This window comes from Podarcis erhardii (assembly GCF_964252035.2).
Source record: "Podarcis erhardii genome assembly, chromosome: 3".
Lineage (NCBI taxonomy): Eukaryota > Metazoa > Chordata > Lepidosauria > Squamata > Lacertidae > Podarcis > Podarcis erhardii.
In genome coordinates, this window is record NC_138507.1 from 51458075 (window position 1) to 51471909 (window position 13835).

The 13835-nt window shown below is 40.2% G+C and overlaps 1 protein-coding gene across 1 annotated transcript in view; it reads left to right on the forward strand.

Moving 5' to 3' along the window:
- Positions 1–13835, forward strand: part of ARMC2 (armadillo repeat containing 2) — a 30509-nt gene that overhangs the window by 3145 nt on the left and 13529 nt on the right. Inside the window, exons 5-10 of the mRNA XM_081856986.1 lie at positions 1869–2073; positions 8056–8132; positions 9340–9426; positions 10294–10469; positions 11842–11944; positions 12669–12889. Of these exons, the coding sequence (XP_081713112.1) occupies positions 1869–2073; positions 8056–8132; positions 9340–9426; positions 10294–10469; positions 11842–11944; positions 12669–12889 (869 nt within the window). The remainder of the gene's footprint in view (positions 1–1868; positions 2074–8055; positions 8133–9339; positions 9427–10293; positions 10470–11841; positions 11945–12668; positions 12890–13835) is intronic.

Below are 13835 nucleotides of genomic sequence, written 5' to 3' on the forward strand. Positions count from 1 at the left end.
TTGAAGGCATCTCAAAGGTCCCCTAGTCCAACTCACTGCTGATGCAGAAAATTTACTGCTCCACAGCCCTAGGTTGCGGTCATAGGAACATAGGAAACTGCCTTATATGACTCAGACCACTGATCCATCTAGCTCTATATTGTTTCTCCAGGATTTCAGGCAGGGTTCTCTCCCTCCCCTTCCTGGAGATGCCAAGTGATTGAACTTAAAACCTTCCACATGCATTTCAGATGCTCTGTTTCTGAACTATGGCCCTTCTCTTAAAGTCCAGTGTTTTAGTTTGCAGTTCATCCCAAGTGAAATGTCTTTTCATACATTGGTGTGGATCCTAAGACCTAAACTGTGCAAGATGCTAATGATGTGATCAGAAATAGTGTTGTTTTTTAAATGAAATGCCAGGCTGGGGGAGCTGCAGTAGTTATTGGCTTCACAGCATGGGAGGAGAGGCTTAATCTCATTAAAAGTCACGCATACCCAAAACATAAATGCTTGGGCAATTAGCATTTTGTGGAAGCGGGACCTCCAGTTACTATGTTTGGCTGTGTTCGTGTGACTTTTAAATGAGATTGTGGCTGGGAGGGAAGGCTTAAATCATAGAACTGGAGAGTAGGAAGGGACCTTGAGGGTCATCTAGTCCAACTTCCTGCAATGCAGGAATATGCAGCTGTCCCATATGGGGATCGAACCTGCAACCTTGGTGTTATCAGCACCCCTCTCTAACCAACTGAGCTATTTAGAAAGCCATGCTTCCCCCTCCCCTTGCTGTTCTGTTGACTATCCTCCTCACCACCCCATGTGCCTGGTATTTAATTTTAACAAAATCAGTGTCACAAATACTATCCTGCCACTAGCTTCACGTGTAGTTAGTCCATAAATTAACCTTCTACAAATGGATGGGTTCCTTCCATCTATAGAAAACTTTCAGTCCAGTGGAGGAACCCACAATCAAAAGGAGGGAGGACATTTTTCACCAATTCCTCCTGTAGCCCCACCACTCTGTTCCAGAGAGTCCCTGAGCCCTCCAGAGACTTTCAGAGGGTGCAAGGGGCTGCAGGGGGATGGGGAATTGCCAAAAGTCACCTTCCTCCCATTTCACCAATAGAACTAACCAAGGATCCAGACAACTGCAGTGAAGATACATCAAACCCTGGAATAGTTTCTTTTTAAAAAAATCTGATCCCTTTTTTGGGGGGGGGGGCAGGATTTAGTTGAATGTATGAAGGAAGGGTTTGGGTTGAAATGCCAGGTAGTTAGATTGGAGCACATCCATCTATATATAGATGGATATAATATATAGTTCTTGATTTCTATACTATCTAAGAAGGTAGAGGGGATTACTTCTCAATCAAGGGGGTGGGATCATAGAATTGTAGAGTTAGAAGGGATCCTGAGGGTCACCTAGTCCAACCTCCTTGTAGTGCAGAAATATTATTTCAGCTAAAGCATCCCTGACGAAAGCATATTTCTACTGCTTTGTCCTTTGGGAAGAAAGTTAGAGAGAGACTGCTTTGGGGAAACTATTAAATTTGAGTGTGCTTCTCTAACCTTATCTTACTACTGATGCTGCAGTATATAAAACATTTTCACTTAGTTTAGGAAAAAAAGTTTCTATACAGTAGAAAGGTTGAGCTCTTATGAATAAAGATGTCATTAGGAGTTCATGTGTCTTTAGAAAAAACTTTGATGGAAAGAATACCAGCCTGCATCAGTTCCTTTTATACAGATTTCTCTTATTTTAGTTAATGCCAGCTAGCAAGGACAGTTATTACAATGTGAATAATAATATTTCAGAAGACTAGCTGTCCTTTTAAGGACATCTTTCTGTATGTTTCCTTTATAAGAACACTTTAACCATTTTGTTAAAACAGGTAAGACACTGAATTTTGAAGACCATCCTACTACGTGTGATAGTTCTGGAACTAGAGGTGAAAGTCAAAACCTGACTGTCCAGTTGACCTTTAAGGATAAGTGTGCTCCATTAACATATAAAGAGCATCAAAATAAGATAGAAGGGGAAGAAGTATATTCACAAATGACAGACATTTTGCCTTCACCTCAGTGCAGCAATCAATGGTCAGTATTTTATTTATCTTCAGGTATTTTCACACAAAACGCTTAAAAGTGGGAGCAGCTGGTGTGCTGCCATGGAGCCACGCTCCTGGCATCAGCATCACTGTTGCTTAGTGGGGTGGTGCAAGGGTGCAGGATGGCACAGGATACAGAAGGGCCATGTTGGCTCCAGCAGTGCACCAACACAGCACTGACCTCACTGCCCTTCCCTGTGTCCCAGGTGACAGTGGTATTGCTGTCGGGAGGGTGACTTCATGGCACTACACCACTGTTAGCCATCATGATGGTTATCACAAGAAAATGGATATATTTAAGAAGGATTAAATAATGATTTATGGCATAATTAAATCTGGTCCATAGCTATTGCTGAAAAATTAGCTCAAAAATTAAGGTATGCTAGAGGCCAAATAAAAACATTCTTTTTCAACTACATGGCCAAAAAATGATTTTACATATTAAAGATGATTTGTTGTTGTTGTTTAGTCGTTTAGTCGTGTCCGACTCTTCGTGACCCCATGGACCAGAGCACGCCAGGCACTCCTGTCTTCCACCGCCTCCCACAGTTTGGCCAGACTCATGCCTGTAGCTTCGAGAACACTGTCCAACCATCTCGTCCTCTGTCGTCCCCTTCTCCATCTTTCCCAGCATCAGGGTCTTTTCCAGGGAGTCCTCTCTTCTCATGAGGTGGCCAAAGTATTGGAGCCTCAGCTTCACGATCTGTCCTTCCAGTGAGCACTCAGGGCCAATTTCCTTAAGAATGGATACATTTGATCTTCTTGCAGTCCATGGGACTCTCAAGAGTCTCCTCCAGCACCATAATTCAAAAGCATCAATTCTTCGGCGATCAGCCTTCTTTATGGTCCAGATTAAAGATGATAACAGTGTTCAAATTCCTCCTGTAAAATATGCTACTATTTGGAATTCTTAGTAACTCTCCAGTTACTGATAGTTATAAATGAAACAAATCTTTCAAATAATGTTACCACCCAGCAGTTTGAAAGCATACCAGCATGAGTAGATAAATAGGTACCATTGTGGTGAGAAGGTAAACGTATTTCTTTATTCCTGGTTCAACTGCCAGCTTCCTAAAAAGACACTGGCTTGCTTCTCCCCTTGGCAAGTGTTTTTAGCTTTATCCCCTGATGCAGTAAGGAAAACTAGTTCCTAATCTACCAAAGGATCAAATGGTTTCCTCTTGCATTGGTGTTAGGAATCTTAGCACCAAACTTTGTGCTTCCTGCTGTTGTAAATTGTAAAATGTTTAAAAAATGGTAGACAACTGTTTACAAAATTAAGGAATACTTCCTATACCCCTTTTCCTGACAACAGCAAATCGCTGCCCCTCTCCAAATACTCTTTATGGATCTAAACATACAGGACCCAGGGTCAAAACTATCATTCTTGTCCAGGCTGTATTTTAAGCTTCTTGTACCTCTTTCTCAAAGATTGATGCTACATTTGTTTGCATTGTTTATAGGAACATTATTTTGTTTAACAATAATGACAACTAATGAAGCTTCCAAACAAAAAAGTGGCTAGGGTATTGGATGCACACATTCTGCTACATTCCCTAAAACATGGATTCTGAGCCCTTGTTAGATGATTGCAAAGAAAAAACATACCACTGTTTTCCCAGGCAATGATTTTTTTAATGTCCTTGGGCCTATTAACTTTAGCGAGATGCTCATTTTGTCTCCATTCAAGCAGGTGTCATTGATACTTAATTCCCCAGTGGTTATCAGCCAATAGTTCTACTTTTTGCCTTTCTTGCCAGTGCATCTGCTCTGCTTAAGATTGATCAGGACTCTATGCATGCAATTGTTGCTGCAGAAGAATCTGCCACTTCCAAGAGGCCAGGAGTAAAAAAAATGTCTGATTTGTACCCAATTTCTCCTCCACCAAACGATTACCGTATTTTTCGCTCTATAACACGCACCTGACCATAACACGCACATCGTTTTTAGAGGAGGAAAACAAGGGGAAAAACATTCTGAATGAAACAGTGGATGTATCATTTTTGGGCTTCATGCTGTGGCCACAGACATGTGATCTGATGGTGAATTTGGGGTGACCCAATGCAAAAATCCTGAGAATTCCTGTGGATCCATGCTTTGTAACCACGTTTTTGCACCATTGCAGTCCCAGGCAACAGTGGGTGCGTGATTTTTTTGGTGCAGGCTGTAGCCATGGACATGCTATGTGATCTGATGGTGAATTTGGGGTGACCCAATGCAAAGATCCTGAGAATCCCTGTGGATCCATGCTTTGTAACCACATTTTTGCACCATTGCAGCCCCAGGCAACAGTGGGTACGTGATTTTTTTGGTGCAGGCTGTAGCCATGGACATGCTATGTGATCTGATGGTGAATTTGGGGTGACCCAATGCAAAGATCCTGAGGATCCATGTGGATCCATGCTTTGTAACCACGTTTTTGCACCATTGCAGCCCCAGGCAACAGTGGGTGCGTGATTTTTTTGGTGCAGGCTGTAGCCATGGACATGCTATGTGATCTGATGGTGAATGTGGGGTGACCCAATGCAAAGATCCATGTGGATCCATGCTTTTTAACCAAGTTTTTGCACCATTGCAGCCCCAGGCAACAGTGGGTGCGTGATTTTGGGGGGGCAGGCTGTAGCCATGGACATGCTATGTGATCTGATGGTGAATGTGGGGTGACCCAATGCAAAGATCCTGAGGATCCATGTGGATCCATGCTTTGTAAGCACATTTTAAGTGGGGAGCGAAGGAAAAACAAAGAAGGGACATGAGAGGGGTGTGCAGAGAAGCAGCTGGCTAAGAATGCAGGAGAGTGATTTAACGGGAGGGAGGAAAGAAAGGCAAAAGTTTCCCCCCACCCAAGCCAGCCAGCCAGCCAGCCAGCCAGCCATCCCTCTCTCTCTCTCTCTCTCTCTCTCTCTCTCTCTCTCTCTCTCTCCCTCCCTCCCTCCCTCCCTCCCTCCCTCCCCCCCCTCTCTCTCCCTCTCCCTCCCCCCTCTTTCTCCCTTCCCCTCTCTCTCTCCCTCTCCCCCAGCAGCACCCGCGCACAGAGAGGAATTCCCCTCTGCTTGCCTGGAGGGGAGGGGCTTTCCCTGCTCTTTGTTCCGTTTCAGCAAACACAGCAACGAAACAGAGGAGGGTGGGCAGTAAGACCCTGAGGCAGAATGCAGGAAAGCAGCCGCTTCCTCTTTTCAGATTTCCCTTCTCCGTGAAGCTCCGCGATTTGATTTTTGCTCCAGGGACCACACATTCGCTCTATAACACGCACAGACATTTCCCCTTCCTTTTTATGAGAAAAAATCTGCGTGTTATAGAGGGAAAAATACGGTACCTGATTGTGCCAGCTGTTGCTATATTATCACTTTTCTAAAATAAGATGGAATTAATGCTTGAGTACACTTGAGTTTATTACAATATGTTTCGTAGTAATATTTTAGAGTTATATTATCAGCTAAAGTTTCTTTAACACCGAGCCTGAGAAAGTAATTTGATAACCAGTTCTAACAGTTTAGAATGTAGCTATTGGAAAACAGCTTGTGTCCTGGACTTAATCCAAGTCTGCACATTCTACGGTATATTGGAAAGACCAAACAAAAGGAAAGAGATTGAAAGGCAATGAGGAATGGGTGCAGAATGGGATGCCAAACACAGGGCACTTGAAATTTAATAGGAAAAGTTGGGGGGGGGGCAAGTTGGTGGAAGGAGGCAGATATAGAGGAAAGAATATGCTTCGTTTTCATCCTAAGCTGATTTATGTCCCTTCATACTAAAATATTTTGTATAACGGATTTCATGGGCTGCAAAAATGTATTGAGCTTTTCCAAACTTGCTTTCATTCTGCTCATTTTGTATGGCAGCGAGGCTGGAAATTAGTTTTCGTCCCCAAGTGAATACTTGCTTGCAAAGGGTTTGCATCTACCATTCTTCATAATTGATGAGACTGTGCCTCGCACAGAGTGATAATTGTTAAATTTGCAGGTATACTCAAATAATTTGTCACTTCGCAGAATTACTGTTGCAGTTAAATTTCTTTACATTCACCTAAACTGATTTATCTCTATCGGCACGTTTTCACTTTTTCTTATCCATATTACTTTTGAATACTAGATGTTTACATGCCCTCCAGTTTTGAGGCAGATTGTTCTATTTCATTTTCACTGTGCTTAGTGAATATGATTTGACAATGCCTAATTATGGTAGCAAAGAATGTAGGATTAAAATCTTATGTAAGTGGATTGATGCTCTTTAAATTCTAGTATTCACACTGACAAAAGCACTGCTCTACATAATAGGCACCTTTAATTTTTCTTATGTCCATGTTATTCAGGTATATGATGCTTACAGTTATAAGGTTGTCTCTAACTAAGTCAGAGTAGACCCAATGAAATCAATTGACCTACTCATAAGTATGAGTTGTATAAAATCCTATGGGATCTAAAAAAACTATATAATTCAAACATAAGCTTCTGCTCTAGTTCCCCTCCTTCCTTTCCCCCCTAACCTTGTGTCCCCTTTTCTGGAATTTGATAGTAACTTAGTCATGAACTTCTAGCCATAAGAACTGCCCAGTGGATTCACTGGCTGTAAATGTTACTTCATATTAACATTTTGTGACCAAATTACCACGGGACCATTGAAATTCAAGCAGAACTCTTGTTTCTTTAAAAGTACTCTATGCCACCTTTCACAGCAAAGCCTTCCCAAGTTGGTTTACAGAAGCTTAATATGCATAATGGGATGGTTAGATAATTACTCCTCATAATTAAGAGAATTGTCTTTATCTCACAAGCACCAACAAGTGTGGGGATTTTAAGGGCGAAATGGATGTATGGTTGTTTTGTGCAAATCTTAACTGAGCTCAGAAATGAGAATTCACAGACTTTTTACACTGCAAAATACTATTGAAATGATAGAAGAGTATTTCAAAGCAAACAGTTTTTTGTAAAATAAAATAAAATCTACCTGATGTTTTCTGTTGAAAATATAAAATGTATACCTTTTTTGAAGATCAGATGTTAATATATACATTTTGCATGAGCACCAATTGCTCTAAGAAAGTACCATAAGTAGAATTTAAAGATAAGATTTAGATTCACTTCATTATTTCATGACAGCAAAATCCTTTGTACTGTTGATTCTCTCTGTCTTGAATAGAAAAAGAAGTTTGTCAGTATTTTATGTTCAATAATGGCGGCCTCTTGTGGCCTGACGGTTTAATTGCAGCATGCTTTGATTGATTCGTGAAATATTGTTTAAATACAACTTGTGGGAAAATGTAAGTAATATATAAAATTATTAACTGTATTAAACAATTGACAAGTCTCACTTATGATAATGGTAAACACAAGTGGTACTGGTATTAATCAGTGAGGTGGAAGCACAAAAGGAGCTTATAGGAGCTTTCATTGCTCCTATAACTAGCTGGTTAAAATGTATATAATATGATGATGGGCCTTTTGCCTCAGCTGGGGATTGCCTGTTGGCTTTCCAGACTGGCACCAGAAGACATAAATAAATTTATGGCTATTTTTGCTTAGCTAAGGCTGGACAGAGCAGACAGACTCCTGCTCTATCTATAAGATTCCCAAACTGATTGTGGTGAGTTAACTTAGGCCAAGAATTTTCTCAGTGTCAACACTTGGCAGCCTCTCCGTTGATCCTCTGATTGTGAGCTGTGGTTGGTAGTCCCAATCAGATAATAGGAAGCTATTGGGCTAGGCGGGAAGCCCAACTCTCCAGTTTATCAGAAAGTTGGTGTTTATGTTCTAGTTTGGGTTGCTAAGAAAACCCCAGATCTGAGACTACAGTGTGTGCATTTTCCTGGGGGATGATTTGGTAAAGTTCTACCAGCACTGAGGTGCACTTTCAATTTCCCAAAAATGACTTTCCCAGTTGTGTGCATGGAAAGCTGAAAGTGCTACTATGTACATGATGTTGATGTGTACCTACAGTTTTCTCTGTGTTAATCTCATCTCCCATTTTTAAGTGACCAGGTTAACGGGCAAGAAAGTCCTTCATCATGCCTAGAAAACACTGAGTGGACTAAGTCTGCAACTGTGTCAGGTACATCACATAGTTTGGTTGAGCATAGATTTTTTTTTAAAAAAATTACTGGCTTTCTTTCTTGTACACTGCTGGGTTGCACCTTTGCATTTAGAAAACATAAGTGATATGCATAATTGTAAGCATCTGATTTTTTTCATGAAGCTGTTTTTATCGTGATAGCAGTGAGACGTAATTTGCTAATTATGTTCTTTCTCAACATTTTTCTTCAAGAAGTACTCACAGCTAACATTTTACAGGGTGTTGTCACAAAATACTTGGAAATAACTCATTGGGGTTTACTTCCAAGTAAACATGCTTAGAAAAGATTGTGCCTGATACTAGCATGCCAACTAAATCTAAAAGTTGCACCATGCCAGCTTTCACACCTTGCTGCATTGTGTCAGGTTTCTGAATAGACATGATGTTCTGTTTTATTTATTTTCTAACTAAAAATATAACCTATACCTGAAATTTGAAATAGTCTTTAGATTTGTTTCACTTACATAATTTTTGAGTGTTCCCTTCTAATTAAAAACTGGCCTAGAAGTGATTCAACCTGCCTGGTACTCTAATTTGCTAAACAGGCATATTGGAAGCAACCCATTACAAAAGTCTTTTTAATGGAGCATTCAAAAGCTGCAAAAGAGCATCATCACTCAGTATTATGATATTCTAGCAGTGGTTAGAATTCGTATGCAGCTGCCCAATATACATTCTCATTTAGTACAGATTGACATCAAGCTATTTTACACTGCTAAGAACCTGTTAGAGTGATTCACTTATATGTAAAGCTTAGTGTATTTCTTTTCCATTGCTTCTGCAAAAAGGTTGAAACAGTAAGCTTGGAAGGGTTCGACTTTCAGTGTTGCTAAGGCTTTTGTATTTACATACTAAGAACAGCAGCCAATAAATGCAAGCCAATGTCACTTCTCTGACCAGACTGCAAAGATGTGGTTATGACCGAAAAACCACCAAGACATTTTGCTCAACTTGTCAATTTTTGTTGTTTAAGTTTCCTTTTAAAAAATATAAACATACATTGAGGTAGTTGAAAATAATAACCTTAAATAATTTTTTATTGCTTAGGCAGATACTGTACTTTAGATTGTCAATATTCCACTCATTTACACATCCTAAAGTATTAATATGGTTGTTAAAATCAGTTTTGCATATGTTGTGTAAATTTCAATGTGTGGTCACTTAATAACATGTTTTCAAATTTCAGAAAATACTTTGGAAGCTAATGAGACAGAAGAAGAAGAAAACTACTGGAATATGAAAATTTTACCAATTCTACATGAATTAGAGTCTGGTGCATAATGGTTTCTATGATACTTGTTATGACTTTCACAAAATAGATTTTCCAATACTTACTTCCAGTAATTGATATTCCAATTAATGTACTTGCATTGGTAATATATTGTGGCTTATGGTTGAGGGCGTGATCCACATCCGCTTTTCAGCACTATGATCAGGACTGCCATTTCAGATTTGGGGTAGGGGAAAATGCTATTCAACATGTACATGAAGCCACTGGGAGTGGTCATTAGGAGATTTGGGCAGTGTGCTATCAGTATGCTGATGACATTCAGCTGATGCCGATCACAGTGATATCAGGTGACCTGCTTTTGCCTGCATGGTGTGAAATCAAACCATGGGGACAAAAGCATAACCCGCAAGGTACTGACTGACAGCTGATCATCAGTGCTTGTAGAACACTATGTATAATGCTTTGCAAGTTCCAAGGATCAGCTGGTCATTGAAGGTTGCAAACCTTTGTGCATAGGGCTTCACAGCACCTGAGGTGCTTTGCAAGTGTTGTCAATCAGCTGATCAGTGATGCCTGCAAACCCCTTTTGGCTGAGCCACATGTTTACCTGCACGACATATGACATCTATGAATAGGGCAGGGGGGCGCAGCTTGGCCAAAATGGCATTACAGTACAGACCAAATGCAGAGAGCTGATGGGCCTAATTAGGCCCGTGGGCTGGAGATTACTCACCCCTGACCTAAAGGTTTCAGGTTTAGTTTACAGTTTTTAGAATCATGCTTGATACTGAGTTTCTTATATCTGTGTAACGCTTTTCCTTTTAGTCAATTTATGGTTTTGTTTTTTCTTAGTGACTCTGAAAAATGTTTGATAATTGATGTTGCTTTATTCTTTTCCATATCAAATAGAGGACAACGTAGAAAGACTTTGCCATGCCTGTACTATTCTCTATAAGGCCTTGGAGGAAGGAAATATGCTTTGCAAGCGATTTAAAAGACGAAATTTGCTTCTGAAGACTTTATACAAATTAGTTGACATTGCTTCAGATCCGCTTGGCCTGAAACTTGCAAAAATTATTCTGGGCGTAAGTTAAAAGTTTGGAGGGATCATGGTGCAATGTGATGTTTTGTATGTGCTTTAAGCTCCCTGTTTGTGTGAAATTGTATGATGAATCCTAAGTATCAAGAAACACAACAACTTTTCACAAAAGAGAACACACAGAGTTAAACCAAAAGTTCAAAAATACTGGATTAACATAGTTTTATAAGTCTGAAATACAAATCCTGTGAGCATGTGATTTTTAATAATTGCCCTATTAAAACAAAAATCTGCATTGCTACATAGTATCCCAAATATATGTTTTGTTTTATTGGTTTTAGCGCACCAGAATATCCAGAATATTTGTCTATTAATGCTGTGCTATGCATCAAACTGGAAAATTATAAGCCTCTCTCAAGTGAATCAGATGTATTAGATTGTTAAGTAAAGCCACAGAAACTTCCTGTCAGAAATAGACCATTAAAATGCAACCCACAATAAAAAAGATGAAATCTCTGATTAAAAAACCTAAGGATCTGGAAAAAAAAATCTTATGTTTCTCTCACTGCTCTATGTATCATAAGCTCTTATTCCACATTGAAAATATTGGGGGGAAAGAGGTGAAACACATTTGCATACTTTCAGTTTTCATACTCAGTTAAAATTTTAATACAGCTTGAATGACTGTAATGGGTGTGAAGGAACAGTCTTGTCAGCCGTTCTGACATGACGTTCTCATTTTTAGATTTTAAACTGCATTTGTACAAAAACCCTTCACTCCTATAAAAATAGACCTCAGAATCATGAGTGCAATACAGGTAAAATTAGGCACATCTGTAGAGATCTCTGACTTAAGCACATGAATATGAACGAGCCTTTTAGTTGCCTTTTGGTTTCTATACTTTTAATATATATTGCCCATGAAAGGTTGTAGTCTCATTGAAATCAAGCTCATGCTTAAATCTCTCACACCCAAAACAGTGGAACTTAAAAATTGCATAAATGGTTTGAATTGGTTTATTTGGTTTATTTTGTGTTATGCCTGATTAAATTTTTGTGTAATATTTCATGCATGCTTTCCATATCTTCTCACCAATGTGTGTGTGTGTGTGTGCGCGCGCGCATGTGCCTTTATATGTGTGTGTGCTTGTTTGGATAAGGAGCAGTCATATCACTTTTGCCCAGGAATTCAAGAGCACAGTTAGGAAAGGAGAGTCTGAGAATTCTGTGATTAATTATGCCAGACAGCCAGTTATGATGTAACTACCCCAGCTTCCTAAACCATAGTTTAAGATTTTTGGGAACCCATCAAGTCCTTCCTGCACTTTTTTGACACACTGATCCTTGTCTATTTAAAACAGATTTCCACATCAAGTATTGATTGCACTGATGTTGCTTTTTTCCTGTGTTATTTGCAGCTGAAAGTAAGTGGAAAGAACCTGCTTAATGTCTGCAAACTGGTGTTTAAAATAAGCAGAAATGAAAAAAATGATTCCATCATTCAACATGACCAAATATTGGGTAAGTATCTTATAAATTCTTCCATGGCTGTACCCATGTTTTATTTCTTGGGTAATTTATAAGAGAAAATACACATTTAATTTGTTGGGGGAAATGGAGCAGTCTAGAAATGAAGCAGGAATGCAGACATGATTTCTAGGCTGCATTTTGATTTTAGATTGCTTCCCCCCTCCCCCCCCCCCAGCATAAAGCACTCTGAATTTCCCACACTATTCAGTATCCAGGTATGTCTGCCTTTGATACTTCAAGGATGGAGGGAAGTTTTTATTTTAACCTTTTTAACTCAAATAAACCACAACTGAGCACCAGAAAAAATGTCAGCTCACATCTATATTCAGCCAGCCAGCCAGCCTGCTATCTTGAAGGTAGTGAATGTATTTGATCCCAGAAAGTAATCAGCAACATAAATAGATGATGCCTCATTTTGATTACTTAGTCTTGCATATGTACACTCTAAAATGGGGTGGCGGTAGCTTGTGTGAATCAGCTCTGCTCACCCAAGCTCCCTCCAGCCAGTTTCCCTGATACTATAGCCCCTCATCCCAGCCCTGTTCCTTTTCAGAACAGGGGTTTTTTGGGGGGGGGCGGGTACAGCAGGCTGCCTTGGGAAGGAGGAGGTGGGGCATTTCCCTTGGGCAAATGTCTGGGCACTGCCACTCTTGGTCACTTCAAGGTAAGAGGCAATAAGCATTGTTCAGATCAGCATTCACAATTTTCTCCATAGATTCTCTGCTAGAAGTTCTGAGAGCTGAAGACTTGCAAGCAACTACTGAGGCCTTTCTCTATTGTATGGGCGCTATAAAATTCATTTCTGGAAATACAAAGCTCATTAATGAGATGGTCAGCAAGGGAACTGTTGAAATACTGTTGCAACTAATGAAGCAGATCAATGAAATTAATGAAAATGATGCTCGGTTTTCCAGTTCAGGACACCTCTTGGTTCAGGTCAGAGTTAAACTTTTATTTCAACCAGATAAGATTTGGGACTAGTCTTGAGACTTTGCATAAAGTATAAAACAATGAGAGGGAGAAAAAAGGTACGTGTGTATTTATGTATGACAGTTGGAACTTCACAAGTTATGGTAAAGAATAGGAAATATAGGAACAAACAAAAAATAACTAAAGATAGCCATTTACCGTATTTTTCACCCTATAGAACGCACTTTCCCCCCTCCAAAAATGAATGGGAAATGTGTGTGCGTCCTATGGGCCGAATGCAGGCTTTCGCTGAAGCCTGGAGAGCGAGGGGGGTCGGTGCGCACTGACCCCTCTCGCTCTCCAGGCTTCAGGAAGCTATCCGCTAGCCGTGGAAGACGCAGCTCTCCCACGGCTAGCGGAGAGCTTGCCGGTACCCAGAAGCTTGGGGCGCGCTGAGCTCAGCACGCCCTAAGCTTCGGGCTTCGCGCAGCCCTCCGCTAGCTCTACGTGGGATAGCAGCCTGTTCTGGGGGCTGGGGTCAGGGGAAGCTCGGGCTTCCCCCGCCCCAGCCCCGCACCTGGGGGGGGGATTATTTCCCCATTTCCCCCCCAAAAAAACTAGGTGCATCCTATGGGGCGAAAAATACGGTATATATTCCCGTATAAGATACAGTTATCTTTTTAAAACACTTTTGACTTTGCCCCTTAGATATTTTGATTTCTACTGGTTATCATTTGTTAATACAAAACACCAACTTTATTTTATTTAGAGCTTCCTTATATCAAAAGGAAAGCATTACCAATCACTGCTATTTGTTTATCATTCCACACTTATTTAAATCCATTCAAATCTTGTTCAAGTGTAGTGCAAATTTATCTTCTCTGACTAGCTCATGTTGCCTAGATGAATTTGTTTAGAGTTGCCATACCCCTTATTTCAACATACTTACTAATCTCTTGAATCTTAGTCTCTG